General features: G+C 44.3%; 1 protein-coding gene across 6 annotated transcripts in view; it reads right to left on the bottom strand.

The window, feature by feature from the left end:
- Nucleotides 1-23,314, bottom strand: part of APC (APC regulator of WNT signaling pathway) — a 1,243,184-nt gene that overhangs the window by 489,244 nt on the left and 730,626 nt on the right. For all 6 annotated transcript variants that reach the window (XM_069625497.1, XM_069625496.1, XM_069625498.1 and 3 more), the window contains one exon: nucleotides 18,195-18,308. In XM_069625497.1, coding sequence (XP_069481598.1) covers nucleotides 18,195-18,308 — 114 coding nt within the window. The remainder of the gene's footprint in view (nucleotides 1-18,194; nucleotides 18,309-23,314) is intronic.

Genomic DNA, 23,314 nt, shown 5'->3' with positions numbered 1-23,314 from the left:
GGGGATTTGTAGTTGCGGACTAGCGTTACCTGGGCACCATTGATACAGCGCACCTTGTGTAGAAGAGCTGCCAACCTTTCGTCTGAGGGTGCAAGGAAGGCATGGTATCAAGAAAAGACAGACACAAGTGATCACAGTTCAAGAGTATTTATTAAACTGTATAGGTAGGTTGGAAAAACTAATCTAAACCTAAATCTAAGATGGGTGCAAGCTACGACCATCAAATAATGAGAAGGCAGTCCTAATGGTGTCTTGTTAAATAAAAGGGCCTATACTAAGAAAAACTATTGGCAATCCTTACAACTAAATACAAAAAGAGTGTTGGATAGGGTTCACAAGAAAGAAAGTAGTGTTCACAAAGTCAGGATGTGGTAGCCGGGGGTCTTCCCCACGTTTTAATCAAGGGACAAGGGGGGGGAACTCCGGAACACAGCACACGCTCAAGCTTTCCCAGCACGGGACTACAGCTCTGTTCTCGGACATCAGGTGGTTAAGTATCTTTTCTACAAAAAGCCTCTTGCCTCCGAGCGCCTGATGTGTTCAAAACAATAAACAAAAAGTTCCTTTCCGTGTACACGTTGGGCGATTACTTTTTACCCCTGGATTCCCCTCTTATGGGTTCAGATCCTTCTTGACCGTTTGCCTCTCCTTCTGTGATGCTTCTTCACCCCTGGTCCCCCTCTTCCAGGCTCAGACCCCTCTCGAATGTCAGCATCCCTCTGTCGGGTTCACTATAGCTTGATTCATAGATATTTTCATCTTTTGCATTCACAAATTTAATGTCTTTTTAAACAGTTCACTATGGTGGTCCCTCTGTCGGGTTCAGTCTTGTCAACACAATGTTCATCATGCTTCATGCTCCAGCCCGTTCTGCAGGCATCCCTCCGTCGGGTTCACTCTTGCCAATCTTATAGTTCCTTATTCTTTCTCACTCTGCAGGATTTGCTTCCCTTAGTTTTCCATTGGTTTGTCAGTCAGACTTTCGACTGTACAGAGGATTTTGCTACACCCTGTATGACCATCTTGACCTTTCGTTTGCGGCTCTCCTACGGCCTTCTGGTTTCGTTAGCTCCAACAGTAGGGGGAATTAACCGGAGTCTCCAGAGTGAGCACCCATGTGGTGCCGGACCCCTCTGCAGCTGGTTTCCCCCTGGAGAGTTAACAGTTCTTTAATTTCCGTTTCACTTTGCTATTTGCAACTTTTGTTCAACACAGTTCGGTTTCTAATCGGTTCTCCCCTCGATTCACTGGCTGTGATGAACTGCCTGTTTTCCTTTTGTCTGGAGTCAAGGACAGTACCACAGTAGCAAGCGTCTCGCCCTGTCCCGATTATCAGTGTAGGAGGGCTCCCTGTACCGTTGACATCTGCTGCAACAAAAGCTGGCTATTGTTCGTGATCTTACGATTCCTTTCATGGAGGCTTCGCGGGCTGAGGTCGGAAAATGCCAGGTCGCTTCTCTCCTTGTCGCCCCTTCGGGTCTCGCTGTCTTTCTCCTCCTCTTGAACTGTCGTATTTGGATATCTGTTTCGTCGTGTGGTTTATCTTGCTTGTAGTGTGCTTTCGTGCTCCACCTTTGAACCCAGTGGGAAGGGCAAGGGCTGTCAGGTGTGTGTGTGTGTGTGTGTGTGTGTGTGTGTGTGTGTGTGTGTGTGTGTGTGTGTGTGTGTGTGTGTGTGATTGTGTTGGGACATGTAAGGTAAGCTGCTCTGGTGTTAGTCCATTGACTTTTGTACTGTGTGAAAGTGTTTGTGTCGGAAAGTGGGGTTGGGGGGGTAAAGTTTGAGTATTCTACATGGTAGGATGGAAAAGGGTGTTAGAAGGGGGATACTGCATCTCACACGTCGGGGTCCCTCTTGCACTCCCTGAAGACCCCCCCCATCCAGGTGATCCTCCCTCACTGTACCACCCCCAGTAACTGGATCCACTAGCTATGGCCGTGTCCTGGCCACCTAGATGACAGACCCCCGGAGACTAGTCAGGGAGACACCTTCCGGTTTCTCACAGGGTCTGGAGCTGCAGGTTTGGGTGTCGAGTCTTGCTCCGAGATAGAGTGCCTGTTGCGATGGAACCAGGCACGACTGAGAGTTGATGGAGAAACCAAGTTGCTATAGACACTGGATGGTGGTGTCGGTGTTGGTTTCTGCCAGCAGATAGGAGGGTCTCTTAGTAACCTATCGTCTACATACAGGTAGACGTGAATGCCCCTCGACATCAGGTAAGCCACCACCGGCGTGAGGAATTTGATTATCACCCGTGGAGCAGACCGCAGGAGGAATGGAAGGGCCTTGAACTGATAATGTACCCCTGCCACCAAGAAGCATAGGTAGCGACGGTGTGAGAGGAGACTAGGGATGTGAAAGTGGGCGTCCTAGAGGTTGACGGACACCTGAAAATCCCCTTGTCGTAGCTGGGACAACACCTGCGGTTACGTGATCAGGTGGAATGTTTGTGCCTCTAGGAACTTGTTGTGCACCCTGGGATCTAATCAATGAACCCCCTGACTTGTTGTGCTGAGACTTTTTCCTTACCAGGAAATAGCAGGAGTAGACTACTGTGGTCAGCTCGTCCAAGGGTACCTTCTCCACTAGCCCTTTCGGTTGCAGAGCTTGCACTTCCTGAAGCAAGAGGTGTTGCAACTTCTCTGGTTTGTTTGCGGGAGGAACGTCCAGTGGATAGTTCACAAACTCCAGTGAGTGGCCCTACGCTTTTGTCGGTCGTGATGTGTGTCCACTCTTTGACAAACCTTGACTGTCGTCCTCCCACTGGGATGCTGAAGTGGGAGGACCTGGCCTTAGGCTGGTCATGTTGGTTGCCCCTAGATTGGAAGGAGCCCTGTAGGACTGGGATCTTATCCTGTACTGGTATCCGGATGAGTACGGGGTCTTGTAAGAGAAGGAAGACTGGTACCTGGTGCGGTTATCCCGCTAAATCCTGTCATAGTGCCCTTTTCCAGAACGAACAGACTGGTGCCTTTGCTGTAGTGTGCCCAAGGAGCGAGCGGTTTCTGTGTCTGTTTTTATGGACTGCAAGGCCTCATCCACCTTTTCCCCAAAAAGGGCAGATCCGTCAAAGCGCCTATCCATGAACCAGGACTGGACATTGGGTCGAAAATCTGTGGCCTTGAGCCAATCTTGCCTATGTTGGACCGCTCCATTTATAAGGTGGCGAAAACCAGTATCGGCAATGTCCACAGAGACCGTAATGGCATGGTTTGATGACAACTAGCCTTCATGGAAGATGAAGGCCCTTTTGCTTTTTTTCATCTGGCAGGAACTCGAGCAAGGGACCCAACTTGTACCATAGCTTGCAATCGTAACGTGCGAGTATGACCATTGCATTAGCCGCCCGATAGTTGTGGCTGCGGTGGTAATGATCTTCTTACCGAAGGCATTTGCCTTCCTTGTCTGGGGGACATAGCAGGATGAAAATGGGTTAGCCAATGTTAGGGAGAATTCTCAAAAATGTGCTAATTCCTCTCAACCTTAGAGACCCCCAGCTCTTTTGCTGAACTTTGGGACTTTGTACTTTTAAATCTATTGGTTTTCTGTGTTTGTTTCTTTTGGTTATGGAGTCTGAAACTCCACAGGCATCTTTTACAATTGTGTCACACAGCTTCTTCGGTGCAGTGCCACAGGGATGTCTTCCAGATTTCCAAAGGTTTAAATACCTTCTCTGGGATAAACTGCTTCCCAGAGCAGTAAAGTGAAATTCGCTTTACTTAGCATTGTACTTGCTAGACCCAGCACACCCTATCTTACAATAGAGTGCTGGTGGTGTTACTTAGTAGCCCCTGTGTCTAAATGCTCATGTAACATTTTTTATGTTACTCTTTCCTCACTTGACTGGCTGGTGGCAGTGGTTTTGTTCCGAACTACTAAGGTTTGCATGTACCGCAGCTGTGGTAACGCTAACCGCAGGAGCCATCTTTTTCAAAATGGCGCCAAGCCATCTTTGACAAAATGGTCCCTGGTCTTTGTTTTTCGCCATGTCTTTGTGGAAAGGTCCTTCTAGAGATTTTCTCTGCGCACCAAACCAGGTTTGGTCTCTTTGTTCATTTCGCCTTTGGGGGGTTTCTGAGAGAAACCCGCCTCTGGATCCAGAGTGTCTGGGGTTGGCAGGAAGTGAGGGAGGTGCACAAAACTCCCTGTGCTTAGTCTCCTAGGAGACCCAAATGCACCCTGTGGTGATTGGCTGGCTGACTGTCCGGCAAGGACAGCCACCCTGCTTGGGTGAGTGACAGCTAGGCTGAAATGAATGGATGTGAACTGAATAAAAGGTGAGTCTTTTGGCTTGGAAGGCAGAGTCGACCACTGGACGAAGGAACCGAAGAAGAGCTTGAAGAGGATGTCTGCTGCAACTCCTGGACCGTTTGTTTGCCCAGTGAGGCTGGCTGCAGTGACTTCTTGCCAAGTTCGCATCGGCAGAGAAGCCCCTGCAAGGACGACTTCTCCCTTTGAGTTGGTGGGACCAATCAACTCCAAAGTAAGCCACCTGGACACCCATCTCAGAGCTGGTTGAATTTACTCAGAGTTGCTGCAGGAAACCGTATAGCCAGGGAGAGGGACACCAGATTGTGTGCGTTACTTTAAGCTGGCCTAAAGCTTTTGGAAGATCCTACGGACTCCCATGAAGTAGGACTGACCAAGCCTGAGCCCCCATCAGCAGAGTGCAGGACCCCAGACGCAAGGACAGTCCACCTTGACAGCCAGGAACAACGCTTATTGCCATTTGCTGTACTGCAAGGAGCTGAAACGCGAAACAGCCACTGAAAGTAAAGGTTGCCAGTTTTGACAGTGCCAGTGTAGTGTAGGAGTCCCCCGAAGTCCTCCCTCTTGTCCCCACAACTGACTGAGTCCCAGGAACAGTGAGATCTGCAGAGCTGCACAGGAACAGAAGTCATCAGCTGCATATTTTCTTCTTTACCAAGGTACTGTAAAACAAGTCTAAGAAAACTTACCTCTTATCGTGGAAGTGCTTATAACTTCTGCAACTCACAAGTCTAATCAGCTTGTGGCCCTAGATTTGATTCTTTTTTTTAAATCAAAGACTCCTAAGAACTTGTGCAAAGACTTTTCCATGTAATTACCTGAAGTGCAGCATCCTATACAAAGACTTTTGCCCATTGACTTTGGCTTAGCCTATTTGAATTGAATGACTCTTCTAAGTGCTATCTGAAAGTATTTGCCCTGCTCAAGAATATTTGTAATTTCTTGTGTTCTAATAACCTTTGCCTTTTACCAACTTTTAAAGAGTATTCTGAATGCCAACAGTAAGGTATTAATGTCCCCAGCGCCCTCGTTACTGAAGTCACCTGTGGGTGTAGGTTGCGTCTGTGGGCCATCCCAAAAGGGCCTTGTCTGATTCAGAAACTCAAAGTGTACAGTACTGAAGTATATTTGTGTGTTACTAATCTATTGCTCCCTTCTGAAGAAGGCCTTATAACTGACTGATAAATACATTAATTGTTTATGCAAGAAACCCTGAGTGTAAGAGTTTATTTGAATACTTGTAACTGTGAATCTTTGTGTAACTCCACTACAGCTCACATTTCCCCTCTTGAGATAAGCCTGGCTGCTCATCACGCTACCAAAACTGTGTAGTACAAGCTCATACCAAAGTTTGGGTTGCCTATACCTGTAGTCATAGTTGTTTGTAGTGTTCCCAGAGGGTACTGCATTCAAACTTCGCCTAACAGCCAACCTTTTTCTGGCAGCTGATGAGACAACAGAGTCTGGTGTGGGTTGGGTGAGGAGGCAGGTGACAGCACTTTTCTGGGGCTCTGTATTTTTTGTCGAACCAGTCTTTTTTAGCTGGGGCAGTCGCGGGGTGCGCCAAGGTGATAAGGCCATCCTCCCAGACATCTTCCAACAGCGAGATATACATGACAGATTTCCTGCGCTGGTACAGCAAACTGTCCTTTCGCTGCTCCTCCAGCGCAAGATGGAAGATCGTGGCCGCTCTGGACATGATCGCATGGAAGGCCCCTTTGTCCTCAGGGGGTACGTCCCCTGTGATGAAATCGTCAAATTCATAAGTGTGGGCGGTGTGTGTGGAGACTCCGACGTCGGGATCTTTGTCTGTCCCATTCTTTGACAGCTGCTGCTGTACTGACTGGTGCAGATAAAGGTTTGTCAAAGATTACTGGCGGCGGAACAGTCCACGAAGCTAGCACTGTCACTGCTAATGCCGGTTGTCGAGTAGATGTTGAAAAATATATATTTCTGTGCAAAAGATGTTAAAATCCAAATTTAATCGTAGAAATGTTGGGAGATGGTTTTTGAGGGCTCCCTACACTAACGTGCGGTATGAACTCTGAAGATGGCCGACAGGGGAAGAGTTAAGGGAGGTGTTCCTATTGGCTGTGAGCAGCATGGCCCAAAATGCCCATGATCGACCACAAAAGGGACTGAATGTTTTCAGTTTAAATTTAAACTGCGCTATGTTACCGAGGATTCCCAGCTTGACGACAGGGAATATTCACAGCATGTGAATCTATGAAAGATCCAATGCTCGAGAAATAGGGATAGGTTTACTTTTATTTTCATCTCAAATAAAAGTCTGTAACAATCACTAAGCCACCTGTGTGTCAGTCCCCTCCTCCTGCACCCTTAAAACACCCAGAAGACAAAGATTTAGTTGCCTGCAGTTTATTTTCCAGATGTGCGTCTGACTCAATCTTCCTTGTCAATATGGTGCAACTCTTCTGATTATCCAACAAACCCACTGTGTTAACCTTCATCTCTGTAGTGCGAAACTGTGACATTTGCCCTAATAGCTTTTTTTTACATGATCTTGCAATTTGTCAAATTTCACATTTGAAAGGTTCATGCTGCGCTAAATTTTCTTGATCATTTACATCATGCTAGCCTTCGAGGGCAAAAGTATAAAAAAATGGAGTGCCATCTCTTTTGGGACTAAAGACATCAGAAGCATTCTTTCCTTTGCCCGGTCTGCCGTGCCATGCAATCTCAGTTGTGGAAGACAGGGAACCCAGCCAACTCCCAGTCGCAGTGAAATTCACCCAATGAGTCTCTTACGTCCAGCCAGAGAATTATCCAACAAATGCAGCAGTGACAAAAGGTTTTATTCAGCAACATGCACAGCAGTTATGGAACCAGAGGCACCCAATGTCAAGTTATGGTTCCCAAGCAAGAATAAGGAGGCCGGGAGAGGCAGTTAACAGATTCCCCCACAGAGCTCCCACCCTCCCGCACCACTCTAACACAGATCAGGAAAAAGTTGGCCAGACACTATACTCCTGGTGTGGATTACAAATAGCAAGCTAGATGTCATATCTCTGAAGAGCACCTGTGGCAGAGGAGCATTCTGAGCCATCTATCCTGGTGAGTAACCTCAGAAAGTAAGCAGCTTCAGCGTATCCCTCTAACAGTTTGAGCCCAGAAGCAGATGGGTGCATTATCCCCAAGACAGTGCTGCATTAAGAAAAGCTGGAGATTACTAGTATTCATGCAAGAAGAAAAGACTAGTCCCAAGTACGGAATTCCCTGTTCTGTTGAAGCGATCAAATGAGTCCCTCTAAGCGTTTATCCCAACCTGGATCCCCATAATTGTTATTTTTGGAGTGCCTGTGGGGAGACTAGGATCAACACGAGAAAAAAACAAAGATTATTTAACCAATCCTAACACTGTTGATCTAGAACAGTCTCATGTTTTGTCCGTCTGCCACAGAGTTCCCCTCCTTTGGGTGACTACAGCAGGCAAGTCCACTAACCCACTAATAGATAATTTCCCTTTGAAAAGACGCACAAACCAATAAAGACATTGGGGAAAGGCATATGTGTTCATTATTCATTTTGTGATTTCAGGACTGTACAAAGGTAACTTGTGGTGAGATTGTTGGAATGTATAGCTGTTCAGCAACAAAAGTAAGGAAAACTATAATGACTTTACATTGAATTTCAAAAACAGCAAGGTTTTAAGGTATTTAAAAATACATTGGACACTCTGCCACCACACCGATAAAGAGGTCAGACATTTTCAAAGCAAGCTCATAAAACACTTTTTGCATTATCTACTGGAGGAGTTGCTACCATAATTTAATTCAACATTGAATGGGTAACCACCATTATTTACAGAACAGATAAAGAAAACGTTGGTAAAAAGTTAATACAGGTGATACTGAAAGAGCTTCAATATGTTCCAAGATCATTTTGAAACAACCAGAGGTAGTCCATCCATTTTATTATATAGAAGATCTCATGATACAGAGGATACCTGCACTACGAAGCATAGGTTATTCGTCTAACAAAGAGATTCTTCAAATTGAAAATAAATTCAACATAGATTGCGAAACAGAATCACATTTAAGCACTAGTAGTGCAGTGCCAAGCTGGAATTCATTATTCTTGTATAGAGTGCCAATAATTTGGATAGGGCCACTCTGCGCTGAGACTAGCCTGGCCATATGGACCACCAGGTACAGTGGTCATAATAATAAACACACTGATGTATTCTATATTTTTATTCTATTTTCAATGATTTTTGGAGAACAAATGTGCAGGCATTATTGCAAGTCTGAAAGGGCTTTGCGCATTAAATGAAGAGAAAACGTCTAGAGGAATTTTGCAAAAGTATAATTCGTCAATTGTGGAAAAGGGAGAAGATGTTCACATCATGCAATAGTAAGAATCATAATGCACAGTTGTAGCTGTGTTTCAACTGTACATTATAATAATGCATATTTTTTTTTGAAAAAAATGGCACATATAACATTATTCAACAATATAGGGCATTAAGTATGGACCAACATACTCTGAAACATTGTCTCTGTTGTCTTAATAGGGCACGCGATGGGGCACCACCCCGTTCCTTTGAACTGGAACACATTTTTCTTAGCATGTGCCAAATTCAACCAATAACCCATGTTAACCAAATACTGTAGTGACAACAAGAAAGAGCGTATTGACAACGTAATAAAAGCCTCTGGTACCGGGGGCTGTATCTGTGGCAGGCATCCTCATACTAGTATATGTGCATGGATAGAGTCATTTGTTATTTTGTTTTTAACTTTTCAGCACAACATAGCTACCTTCTTTATGTACATTTCACACAACTATAGCACATTTTCCATTTATGCAAGAGAAGTGTGAAATGCATAGAGTGAGTAGATTGCATTTTACGGGTTGGCAAAAGGGAGCATCACTGCAACATGAACAGCAAAGACGATTGCTTTGCTCAAAAGATATTCAGAGCAATTGCCTCTGAGGCAATTTATTGATGAGTTTTGTGTGGTTCCATGAATGCCACACTTTGCTTCCGGATTTCATTTGTACATAAATAATGAAAATAAAATACTGACAAAGTGCACTAGCAGACCATAAGGGATGGAAATTACCCTTAACAGGTCAGATTATGAGTTGGACAAGTCAGGAGCAGACAGTCTATGTCAGTTTTGATTGGTTTGTAAATTTTGTTTTATGACATGGAGAGGAAACTTAATAGCAAAGTGGGCAACGGCTGTAAGCAGTAACCATGCCACTCGGTCAGTTTGCGTTGATTGTGGTCAAATTCCACCATAGTCGGCATTACCCATACACCACAGTACACAGTGAGCCAAAGGAATCCTTGAAATGTTTAATTTCCAACATTATTCTGAAGGCTTCAGAGTAACCACCGCCCCCTTCGTCAAATCATGTGAATCGCTAACAGTCAAACTAGCTACTTCCAAAACCAACACCCTAACTATCGACCTTATTTACAGGCCTCCTGGCCCCATGGCTACCTTTGAGGAGGGTATTGTCACTATACTTTCTGACAACACTGCACGCTCCTCTCAAATCCTAATATTAGGCGATTTTAACTTAGGATTCTCAGACCCCAACTATCTTCCTGCTAAATCACTGTCAGACTCTCTAACTGAACTTGATTTTACACAAAGAATTAGCCAAGCTACCCATGAGAAAGGAAGGATACTAGATTGGGTTGCCGACCAAAACGGTGCCATATCCATCACAGCTGTCGAGCCCCAGTCCTGGACCGACCACTCTCTCATCTCCTTCACCATTTGTGCCGATCGACCTACTACCAAGTCTAAAATTCATGCGACACCCCTCTCCACGAGGAACAAACATAACATTACCACAGATAAGTTGATGCCCATATTGATCCCTACTCTAAAGTCCACCACATTCCAAGACCCAGAGGAACTTGTAGACCTATTCAACACTATGTCCCAAGCCCTGGACCATATTGCCCCATTTAAACTTTAAGAGCAAACCGAAAGCGCACCTCAACACCTGGTTCACCCCTCAGTTGAAGGCCCTTAGGTTAGAGAAAAGGAAAACAGAATCTAACTGAAGACTCTACCATCCAAAGAAAACAAAGACAAAGTAACTGAAATAACTTCGCACTACAAAGCTGAAATCATCAGGACTAAACAAGAAACATAACAATAGGATTTAGAACGCAAGCTCCAGTACTAAGTAACTCTTTGCAATCCTAATGGAACTAGAATCCCCCATAGCACCTGATGACTCCCGCACTAAAAATAAAGAATGGAGCACAGACATCCAAAAAAATGTATTTTTATTTATTTTATTTATATAGCACTTTAATCCAAGGCGCTTTACAAGAGGAACAAGCATAATACAACAAGCAATACATGACAAATGAATCTCAACCAGAAAACAGAACAAGGAACAATTTACATTATAGATGATGAAAGGTGCTGATGGAAAGGGACTAAATGAGAGCGGGGGTATGAGGAGTAAGTAGAGTAAGTAGAGTCAGTAGTGATGGAGGAAACAAAAAAGATGCTAGTGGGTGAGTGGAATAGATAAGATTTAAGAGAAGTGCGGAATGAGGGGTAGGAGGTAATAGAGCGGATGGGGAGGGGTAGGCGGTTCCAATGGAAGGAGCGGGAAGTTGGAAGGAGCAGAAGCGGGAAGGGGCACAGGGTGGAGGAGGAGGAAAAGAAGGAAGAGATCCGCATGAACGGAGTGAACGAGAAGGAGTAAAAAAAGTGAGAAGGGAGGATAGGTAGGGAGGGGCAAGCCATAGAGGGATTTGAAGACTAGGCAGAGGAAATTAAATTTGAGCTGTGAATGAAATGAGAGCCATCCTAGTGAGTTGAGAGAAGAGGAGATGGAGTCGTGAGGTGAGCGAAGGCAGAGGGAGCCGATGGCAGAGTGGTAGATGGATTGGAGGGGGGAGAGGTGAGAGGAAGGTAGTCCAAAGAAAAGAGTGGAGCACTATAAGACTCTGAAGAAGATGAGGGAGGTGACTAAGAGTTTAGTAGCGTGAAAGGTTAGGAAGGGTCAAATCTTACGGATGTTATAGAGGTGGAAGCGGCAGGATCTGGCAGTGAGAGGAATGTGGAGAGAGAGAGAGAGAGAGAGAGACAGAGAGAGAGAGACAGAGAGAGATGGGGTCAATATGGAGACCTAGGTTGCAGGCGTGGGGATAGAAGAGGAGTTGGCAAAGGGGGGGGGAGAGAATAAAAGGAGGAGGGGAGGGAGGAGGAAGAGTGTTGGCAGGGAAGAATAGGATTTCGGTTTTATCTGCATTAAGAGTAAGGAAATGAGAGGACATCCAAGATTTAATAGCGGAGAGGCAAGAAGGAAGCTTATGGTGGATATCAGGAGAGAAGAAAGAGAGGAAGAGTTGGGTATCATCAGCATAGAAATGGTGATGATACCCGCGCTAACAAAATTGCCACCCTACAAAAGAAAATTGCCACCCTTCAAAAAAAAAATCGCCACCAAACGGCTCCTCATAGCAAGCCCGGAGACAATTCAGAAACCACATAACAAGCTATCCTCCAGCACGCAAGAATTCAAATTTGCCCAAGTTACAATTCCCGATGTCGAAAAGATCATCGCTTCCCTAAAACCTTCGAGATGCCAAGGGGACATCAGCGCGGCACTAATAATTAAAGAAGTAGCTAGAGACCTCGCACCTTTTATCACTAAATTAATAAATGCCTACTGTTAGGGAGAATTCTCTCTTTAGGCTGAATTTCCTAACCTAGTGAGTCCCTCAGCAGCTTTGCTGGATTTCTGGAGTTTGTTTTTTTTTCTCCTGCCAAGAGTGAGACTCTTTTTCTCCCACTCTTGGACATGATTTATGGTGTTCCTTTGACTGTTTATGTGTTTTATGGCCTATGGGGTCCTTTACTCCATAGGGTCTCATGTGTTTTTACTATGTGTGTTACACAGCACCCTCAGTGCAGTAACACAGGGGTGTCATAGTGACCCCCCACCATAGACTCCATACCCTGGGACTGACTACTGTCTCCCAGGGCATGTAAAGTCACCATTGACTTTACTAGTCCCAAATTATTAACAAAAACCGATACAAACCATCATATTGTGGACGTACTGGTTGGGGCAATTCGATTGCCCCGGGGTCTGTTAGTCGAGGGGGCACATCTCCATCCCCCCTGATCGAGTTTTGGCTGGTGGCAGTGGATACTACCTTTTATATTCGACCGCAAATATATACCTATGGGATTTTCCCATTGTTCGAGGCTACCAACTTTAATTATTTAATTCTCATAGCCTCGAACATACCGCCGGTTTATTTATTTAATATTAATTCGCCGGTTGGTATTTTTTGCCAGGACTCGATTCTAAAATGGCGTTTGTGTTCTCTTCTTTGACTCCAACCCAAGTCGAGCCCTTTGTTCCACTTTTGGCGGGCTTCTCCACAGAAGCCTCCAAAAGTGGTGCCACTCTGTCTGGGTACCACAGGAGGTGTGGGAGGGGGTTTAGGCACCCTGGACTAAGTTACCTTGGTAACTCAAGTCGCACTCTTGTATGATTGGCCCAAGTGGTAAGCCGGCCGGCTCACCACTTAGCATGTTTGATTGACAGCTAGGCTGACTGAATGGGGGTGTGCTGCATAAAAGCAGGGCTTTGGGGACTGGAACTTCAGAAGTCGCCACAGGACCTGAGAATCCGACGAGGGAGAAGCTGAGCCGACCTACCACGACGACACCACCGGTGGAGCCCTGCGGAACCGACTCACCACTTCCCGACGACAGAGAAGATCTCCCGGCTGGAGAGGCTTCTTCCCCTGACTGGTGGGCACAACCTGTTTACCTTCTTTTCCTCGCATCCCAGGACGTCTTGTGGTCGAATTGCCCGTGCCAAGCACCCCGGCAACCGGATAGCCACTTACCACTGGACCGCGAATAAAAGGACCGCTCCTTTTACCTGAGAACTCCGCGGCTGGTTCCTTCCCTGGCAGTGCAACGGACTCCTGTCTTCCTCCCCGACGAGATCCTCTCTTCCCCCGGACGAAGCACCGACTTGCATCCGCTGCCAGGAACAACTGCCCCCGCTGGAGTATTCTCACCACCCTTTCTAAAGATTGCTACAAGGTAATAATAATCCCTTAACCTTCTGGACTGGGCTGGCTGCCTTGACCATCTAACTGGTCCCTTTCTTTGGTCCAAATCTTTCTGAACCTTTTCAAGACTTTTGTGCACTTCAACCGTGTGACCTTGGACACATTTCGTTCTGATCCTCTTAAAGTGGATCCGGCCTCTGAACTCTAACTTCACGGTTTTACTTTGCCTTCCTTTCTTGTTGTGTTCTTGTGAAAGTGTTGGGATCTGCTTCAAATTATACTCTGCTTTTCTCTCCCTTTTAAAAAACGAATTATTAGAGTCACATCTGCGTTAAGCGCTCAACGCTGTCTGAAAATAAGTGGGGCTTTACTTAAGAATTGTCTAATATTCTTTTAAGGGAGTGTATATCTTTTAGTGACCATGTTTTTGAACTGCTTAACATTAGTGCTTTACTAGATGTGGTTTTAAATAAATAATTATATCTCTTTTACACCAAGCTCTGGTCAGTATTTACTTGTTCTACTGTGTTCTTTTGACCTATGGTGAATACTCTGTATACTGCCTAACTCTTCTTGAGGGAAGTCTGACTGTTCAGCCACAGCTACCAAGTGAATCTGTGTGGTACAGACTGCCACCACGTGGGTTTACTGCCAAACGCCTGTAGTCTTAAATCTTTTGCAGTGGTCCCTGAGGGAACTGCACAGGTTTCTGCCCAACACCTTCTTCAAGACCTGCCAGGTACCTACTAACCTCAAAGACGCCTGGGTGTTACCCTTGCTCAAGAAAGCAACTCTTGACCCCACCATACCAACCAATTACAGACCAACAACAACAGTACCCTTCCTACTTAAAATAATCGACAATGCAGCTTATATCCAAATTCAGCAGTATCTTGAGACTAACATATTACTTGGGCTCAGACAATCGGGCTAAAGGCCTCTCCGTGGTACGGAAACGGCTCTAATTGATCTGAAGATGCAAACAGACCAACTAAAAGATAACATACAATGTGCACTGCTCCTCTTGTTAGATCTTTCAGCTGCCTTCGATCTGGTGGACCATAACATACTATGTGAACACCTGTAGTCTGCGGCCAACTTCTCCCAAGAAGCCAGAGACTGGATAAGATCCTTTCTAAGCAACAGATCAATGAGGGTCTTCTCACCCTCAGCGGCTGTGGACCCCGTCCCTGTTACTTGTGGAGTGCCACAAGGCTCATGCGTTTCTGCAATGTCATATAATGTATTTGCCAAGCCCCTATTTGACAAACTCGATCATCTGGTTGTCGTCTACACAAATTATGCAGACACTCAGATACTCATTCCCCTAACTGGAATCTACGAATTGGACCTTGCCCTCCTAAACGAAATATACCTCATCATTCAGGCATGGATGGCTACCCACGGCCTCTGCCTGAATGATGAGAAGACGGAAATACTAATTATAGGTGCACCCGAACTTATGAACAAATTAGACACGCAGTACTCATCCTTCAACATTGATGGCAACACCATTAAAACTGCCAAGGACACCAAAACCTTAGGATTCTACCTAGATTCCACACTGAACCTTAAATAGCAAGTCAACGCGACAGCCTCATCCACTGCTTACACATGTAAGCTGATACATGCATGTAAACCGTACCTCTCCACCAACAGTTGTCTCACACTAGTGAGAGCACTAATAATGTCCAACCTGGACTACTGCAACGCACTGTATGCAGGAGCCAACAAAACAGTACTGAACAAGCTCCAAACTCTACAAAATAACACGTTAAGAACTGCCTTGAGTATACCTAGGAGAGATCACATCACAGAAACTAGAAGGAACCACAAATGGCTCTTCATCAAAGACAGGATCGAATACAAACTAGGATCCATTACCCAGAAATGCCTGAATAATGCCGCACCTCAGTACTTGAAAGACAAAATCATCATGAAAACATCACCCAGACCCACAAGGACAGCCAACTCCCGCTGCATCATAGTTCCATGTTTCAACCTGAAAGGAGCTGGCGGCAACAGCTTCCCTGTGCAAGCAGCCAAAGCCTGGATCGCTCTCCCATTTCACTTGCATTCAAACCAGTCCTTCCAAAACTTCAGGTCGAATGCCAAAAAATGGCTGTATATGAACAACGCTAAAGATTTGGCTGCTCAGAGCTCTAGAAACTAATAAACATCGCTCTTACTCAACTAGTATAGGTATATTTGTATATGATGTAGGCTACTATACTGTTTTGCACTGATGTTTGCCCATGTCTGGTTCATATTTTCTGCCACCATTACCTGTATATTCTCCACTGGATACCCTCCAACTCCTTCCTTATGTGTACATATCTAACTTGTATTACCAACTGTATTATTTGTATATATCTCATTTGTATTATCAATGATATGCCACTACCATGTTATTAAGATGTCTTGTAATGCGCCCAGATACCCTAGGGCGTGGTGTGCTCTATAAATCAATAAAACAAAGAAACAAAACGAAGGTTAGACAGTTCGGTTAGTTTCTCAGTATTGGACCATTTTGTGTGTACACGTTTTGTTTTGCAGAGGGTATACAATTTGAAGGAACAGAGATTTAGTTGGGTCATTAGGAATATGTGTAAGGCAGGTGGCATTCTGGAAGAGAAGGGTCATGGAAGATGATTGCCATCTCTGCATGCGTTTCATGATTTATGAATTTAAAAAAGAAGGGTAAGCAATCCTTGAAGTTTTGTGCTAAGTGCCATGTTTCAGGATTTATGGCTTAGAAACGTAGTATATGATTTTTGGCCAGAATGATGCGAGGAATAATATTCTAGCTTTGTCCTCTTCATCATCATTTTCGAATATAACCTTTACTGTTAATGTTCTGATTTTTTTTATTTTTTTATGTTTGTAACGTGCACATGACGAACTGAAACGTATTTCGGCGCAGATGACAACATCAAAGGTAGAAGGTTTAACTCAAGAGAGGGCCCCCCCAAAAAAATAGGGCTACCTACCTAAAGAGAAAGGTTTTCAATGCTCAGCGAAATTGCAGAAGAGAGCTCATGGTCCTAAGTTGCAAAAGTAGAGGGTTCCACAGCATAGGACCAAGGACAGAAATCTTCTGTCACCTCGAGAGGTATAGGTTGAATGGGGAATGATCAGAAGATGACTGTCACTAGAGTGTAGTTCTCTTACTGGACGATATGGCTGAATTAGCTCTCTCAGATACAGAGGGGCAATGACATTTATGCATTTGAAGATAATGCAGGCTGTCTTAAATTTGATGCGTCAGCAATTAAGAGCCAGTGTAGCGCTCGACGATAGGATGATACATGGGCAAATTTACTTAATTTAAATATCAGTTTGATGGCCGCATTCTGGGCTCTCTGAAGTCGCTGAAGTTGTTTGGAAGGGATGCCCATCAATTGGCTGTTACAGTAGTCGAGGTGGGCACTAGTTAGCGCCCCTACCACAGCAGCGTGAGCCTCTTTGGGAATGTAAGGAAGTGCTTGACGTAGCATTCACAGAACGAAATAGACTGCTTTAGTCTTCACTACCCAAATCTTCTTGCCACATACATCCCAGATTTTTAATTTTTGAAACAAATTGTAAAATTCTACCCAACAATGTTGGAACAGGCAATTTTTTGGCAGGTGTCAGCAGATGTTTAGGACCGAATAATTTAAGTTCGGTCTTAGCAGCATTAAGCTGTAAATAGTTCTTTGACATCCAGCTGCTTACCTATGTCAAACATTGCTTCAGTTTGCTAAATGCTTCCTGTAAATTAGTAATTCGTACGAATATCTGGGTATCATCGGCATATGAATGGAAATCCAACCCATACCGTCTTAGGATTTCCAGGAGGGGTCAAATATATAAATTAAACACTAGTGGTGACAAAGAGGATCCCTGTGGGACTCCACAATTTAAACAAATGTTCTAATGAGCCATCTCCACCACAAAATTAAACTAGGGCCATGGGCATTATGGGATTCAGCCAATCCTTTTCGAATGAGCAAGATCCAGAAAACTGGCATTTTTGCCAAAGTGGTGGCCCTTTCATACTGTGTGCAATGCATCAAGCATTTTTAGTAACAATGACACATGGCAACTATCAGAGACTCATGATCTTGGGACCCATATATGCTGGCACAAGTGAAAAGTTATGTCAGCGGTTTGGAAAAGGCTTTTATCAAGATTCTTCGTAGGTCTCAAAGTTACTGTCTCTTGCTTCAGGAAAGTGTAGGTACATTGAAACAAGATTAGCAACTGTAATGTGATCAAGGTTATGATGAAAGGTTTGCATTTTTCAATGATATGCCAATACCCGGCATGGAACAAATATTCACAAGCACTCATATCCCAAGCTGTCCTGTTCTCTATCAGGTCAGGTGCACGTTTGCACCCCCCAGAACAAACAGAGCTGGCTGATGTGGACAGGATGAGCTGTAGATAATCAGTAATGGGTTTCTGTGAATGGAGTCTCTATGTGAAATACATGACAACATATTTAAAAGGACATTTATTATTATAATGAGATGTGAAAAAAACTTAACAGTCATAACCAGGGGGTGAGCATAGTAGTGTCACAACAGGGAGTCCTCAACCCATACTGTAGTATTCCTGCTAATCATCTGAAATTGTTAGGAAAAAGCAAGTGAGGTAAACTGAACAGAGACGTAAAGGAAACCACCTGCAGAATTCTCCAATTTAAAAGCTACAAAGTACCAGTCATTTCAGGGCTACATCAGTTATATTATATGGGAACTATTGTGATCTGGCAGATACATGATAAGCAGCCCATTACACTGCAATTTAGAAAAACATGAAATAAAGAGATTTTACCGACAACTCCCCGTCCCATATATAGAAGCTAGAAACACTTTGGATGTTTACTTTAAATTACCTGAGCTCGCTTCTCCATATCCTGGCAGGTCCCTAGTTGCTGTTCCATGGCAGCTCTAATTTGTCTAGCCTCGAACTCCAACTGCCTTCTTGTCATGTCTGTCTGCAAAGAGAACTGAAAATACAAAGGCATGTTAAAAAGAAGACATACATGTTTTTGCTTAAGACAACAGACAGCATAATGTATGTTGTAAATAAGAAACAGGCATTAACAAAAAGAGTTGCGAAGTTGTAGGACTTTTATCGACCTGAAAAGTTGATTTTTAATGTCTATTTACAGCCTTTGGTTTGTGAATTATGCATGTGATACTCTCATTTTACTTGAGACGAGTTCTGGACCACGATACTCCACAGCAAGGAATACTCTTAAAACCTGCACAAATGCAACAAATAACTCAACACCGCAAACACAGATTTGTTCTTCACTGATCCCACACAAGTTTCATCCTTTTTTGGCTCTCTTCCTTTGGACTTTGTGCCAAGCATATCAGCAAAGTGGAGAGCCTCAGAGTTCTTACTGACCTATATGTGGTCCCTGGACTTCCAAATCAGTCTTGCAGTTAAGGATGGTTTCCATCAGTTATGCATGATAAAAGCTGTTCTCTTCCTAATCTCATCGCGTTCAGTCAATTATTGCATTTGTCTTTACTAGATCTATTTGGAAACTAAAATTTATTTAATGAAGAGATTGTGGAGCCAACAGAACAGCTGCTCGTAACCTATCAAATACCCTAGTAAATTCCAATATTGCTCCAGTAATTAGAATAATACATTGTGTGCCCATTGAGTAACTATTAAAAACAAAGCCCTCTGCATGGCCCATTGCGAATATAAAACAAAATATGGACAATATGGCTTAAGTACACTTGGGGCAGCAATTAGGTTGATAGCTTGGTGGCCATTGGGAATCTGCCACCACTTTGCAATTATACTAGACAGATGGGCATCCAAGGCTATTTTTTAGTTCCCCCTGTACAGTCACTTTTTAATTAACAAAGAATTACAGCACACTTTTTAAAATAAACTTACAATGACTGTTGTTGGGAGCCTTTTTAAAATGTCTTTCAGTTGAATCTTGGACTTGGTTGCTTTGGGGTCATGGCAACTCCCTTATAATTTGGTTAGTTGTTTATGCCCTCTCTCAACCTTGCTCCCCTAACTCTGCTTCCTATCCATACTAGTACAAATATACCTCTATTTAAATCCAACTCTCTGAAGAACCTATTTCCTAGGACTCTACGCTACTGCGTCACCCTGTTTTCCTGTTGGACAACCCTACAGCACTTTCCTATCAGCCCTCCATCCTATAACTCAGCACTTCACCATCCCCATTCCTATGCCATTCTGTCCTGTCCTCGTTCCTGGTTTAGGTTTCCACCTTCCCTTGCAACATCTGGCGTTCAAGTCACATTCTCTCACCCCATTATAAAGGACCCATGTCCTCCGATCTTTTATCATTGGTAAATTCTGTAAGCATTTATGTGCAAAAAATGCAATGATTTCACTGCACATTTGTATAAATATATAAATGAATATAGAACATTACAATGTGTTTGCCATTTATGGTTCAAAGGCTCGGTTTGTATGAAGAACTTTACAAATTGTAGATTGCATGCTTTGTTTCACAAGCTCTCTTTTTTTCTGCCGGTTAACCGTCTGAATTTTCAAATTGTGTCTCTTTAATGAACACCACTATTTTAAATTTCTGTTGTTTGAATTTTGGGTTGGACTGCTATGTGTTGAGGAGGGTCACACTGATATGGAGATATTAACCTCCTTTAGGAGGGGGCAGGTACCAACTCTGGTCTCTTGCAAAGTGTTTGTACCTTTTCGCAAGCATGATTTTTCTCTACCCAGGATGCAAATGGTCAATGGGCCCCAATAAAGGCACCAAGCACTGAAGGTTGTACTCTGCACAGTACTCAATGAAACAATTAAACTCTAGACTTACACACCTTGAGGACCCATCCTTCTCCGACCCTAGCCCTTTTAAAGAATCCCATTTTGAATACGAGAGTACAGAGATTTGTTGTGCATTGCAGCTTGTGAGCTACTTCACCTGCTGAACTCCTCACTTTCTTTGCTCTGCACAACACTTAGAAACATCGGACCAGAGAGGATCGCCACACCAGGGGGAAAGACCACCCACAGGAGAGAATTAAGCCAGAAGAAGACCAAGTTTACTGTATCAGATGGTAGTGCAGTGGGCCGTTACAATGTATAGTGTAGGATGTGGGGGTATCTCAACCATGACTAGCATCCCTATTTAGTAGGGAATCCCGATTTTGTAGACAATTTTGCTTTTTTGTAGATTCATAGATCCCCCACCCCCTTAAACCTGCTAAAATATGCCCTTACCAGGTCAAAACCAATGATTGCATGGCTTTGATCATTAACATTCCTGTGCATCACTTTTTAATGCTCTACCTCTATGCTGCTATGGTAGATCATCAACCTCATGATTAAAGAAGATGAGCGGACTGTCGCCTAGCTCCAATCTCGATTGTCCTCATCGCAAGATTAAAGTTACAAGCTGAGCCACCTACCATGCACAGCAAGCTCTGGGTATGAAATGGGGGGAGGGGGGCAGTGAGTCAGTCTTTAAAATTACCCTATGTGGAAACAGGTTTGAGGGGGGCAGTTTGTGGTTTGTTTAGGTATAGTGTTCCTAAAGCAGACACATTTGCCACATGATACATTTTCATTTGTAGATGCTTATCCAGGCCTGGTTTTTGGTTTGCATGTTGGGACTTATAGTCCTGGTTTCTTTTTTTTGTTTATTGTGCATTTGTAGTTTGGTTTTAGAACGGTGGCAAGGGGAGAACTGCATGTCTTAATGCAAATTACCCAATAAGACTTGACAACACCTATAGATTGGAAAGGATAATGTTAGTAAGTATGTGGTACAGTAAGGCATGCCTCTGGACTCACCCCCATTAGGGGAAAAGGGCCACATATGACTTCCAGGGTATCACAGGGCAAAATAACTTAAGAGGGTAGAAATGCAGCTTTACATTTTGCAGTGTTGCTATGCATTGCTTTTGTGTGTGCAGTGATTTAACAGTGTTTTTCTTACTTTCTTGGTGGCCGGCTATGGTCAGTGACATGAAGTGTCTTTTGCACCAAAACAGCGGAGAGTAGCAAGGACTTGGAAGACATGCTGTTCAAGGCCGAGAGATCCATCATACTGAAGCCGCTTCAAAAGCATGGCACGCCGTAAGAGATGAGCTGGCGTTCGCTGTCTGACCTTACTGGTGGCTAGTGGGGTCACCAAGGGTGCAGACTGTCTGGCTACCCCCACCAAGGCAAGCGTGGGAGGCAGGGGCTCACAACATTGCTGCCTTATAAGCTTCTACCAGTTTAAAATAGCTGACCATCAGGGGCTTTCTTGAGAGGTCGGTAGTGCTTGCACGCCCAGCTCTCCATGTGCAGATGCAGAAATGACATACAAAAATGGTCAAACAAGTGGTTATCCACTTGCACTGTGGAACCACAAGGGGTTGGTGCAGGACGTGAATGAAGACTGAAAGCTAGAGCAGCTATCCAATCGAGGCAAGGAGCGAAAACTTCATGGGGGCTGGGGTAAGACCTAGAGGGTCTCTCTCCCCAACCTCTTGAGTCTCTCACTTCCTTCCCCTCCCCCCTACCCATAGCAGACAGAGTGGGAGTGGTGGAAGAGAGAAAGATGAGCGGAAGAACCTCTCATAGGAGTCCTTAATTAAACTAAAAATACAAACACACTATTATAAACACCATCAGCCCCTCCATAAAGAAATACACTGGACATCAACCTTTTGAAATAAAAGGGCACTTAGTGTGAAAATGTGGGGGTATGTGGGCAATTGTCTTTGTAGTAAAATGAAAGTTCAATGCATCATTTTTAAAAAGGTCAAAGCAGTTTGAGAGTAGAATGTCAAAGGCAGCCCTGTTGGGACTTGAAAATGACTTGACAGAGTCCAAAGCTGCTCCTTTTGTTCCTGGATTGCTACAAGACCCATATACAGGGTCTCTGGAGAAAGGTAGGTCCTTCTGCATTTCCTGGTCAGGAATACTGTCAGAGAACACTTGCAGGTGTGCCACATCCTGGGGGCAGGGTACAGAGTAGCAGTGTTTCAGCAGTAGTCCTACTTTCCAGCAGCGGATAACTCCAAATCTTCTCGTAAAGTGGCATTGGGATGCAGGGAGGTCTTGCTCCTGCCTTAGAAATCTGTATCTTCACCCCATTGCAGAGGAATTTGGGCAGACTGATCATCCAAAAATGCTGTAGTGAAATCCTCCATCTGGAGTCAAAAGATGATTCAACTAAGTTGGCGGCGTCACCCACTTAGTCATTTTGCCACAGAAGTTCATTACGCTTCAAGCCTGATGAGGGGTCAATCTCAGGTGTTGTAGAAAGAGATTTACTTTTCTGATGTCAGCTCCCAGAGTGCCCTATATGCAGGAAGGTGGGAGGGGGCACAGGAAGGATTGCAGACTAAACATTTTAAACATTTTCAAGATGGTGGCACCTTTCCTCTAGGCTACACTACTTTCCCCCCCATCAGGACTGGACGATTGCAGAGAGATTTAAATCATTAGTCCCTCTGGTGTGACTTCTCCACTGTGCTGGCAGATCCCCCTTTGAAGCATTGGCTCGGAGCTGGCCAACTAGGGGTGCATCCTGTTTTTCTGGTAAGGTGTCAAGCCTTCCTACGCAAAGAACAAAGGGGCCACTCAAAGCTGGTCCCAGTACACTGTTGGGTACACCTCAGCCCCAGACAGTAATAAACAAAAGCACTGACAATTGTAGGAATCACAGGAAACCAGTTATGGCATCAGATGGTTTTGACAAGGTCCAACTGTATTCCCTCATTTATCCTCATAACAAACCAGATCTATTGATATTTAACTTTAACCAAACTATCGGGCCTACCATGCCTTGGAGATTGAAATGATGTATGCGTTCTATCAGGGTTGCCCACTGTTAAGTGCATCCTATAGCTTGTGGCATAGTAGATTTCAACAGTTTCAGGAATGTAAATAGTGCTCTGGGGCCGCAATGACAGTTGCTGTGATGTCAGCAGACAGGGTCCAGAAAAGAGTACACATGGGTACTACAGTTCCTCAGCACAGAGCATTTGA

The sequence above is a fragment of the Ambystoma mexicanum genome, chromosome 6p (assembly GCF_040938575.1).
Source record: "Ambystoma mexicanum isolate Mex_15411 chromosome 6p, UKY_AmexF1_1, whole genome shotgun sequence".
Taxonomy (NCBI): domain Eukaryota; kingdom Metazoa; phylum Chordata; class Amphibia; order Caudata; family Ambystomatidae; genus Ambystoma; species Ambystoma mexicanum.
This window is presented reverse-complemented; position numbering and strand designations above follow the sequence as displayed.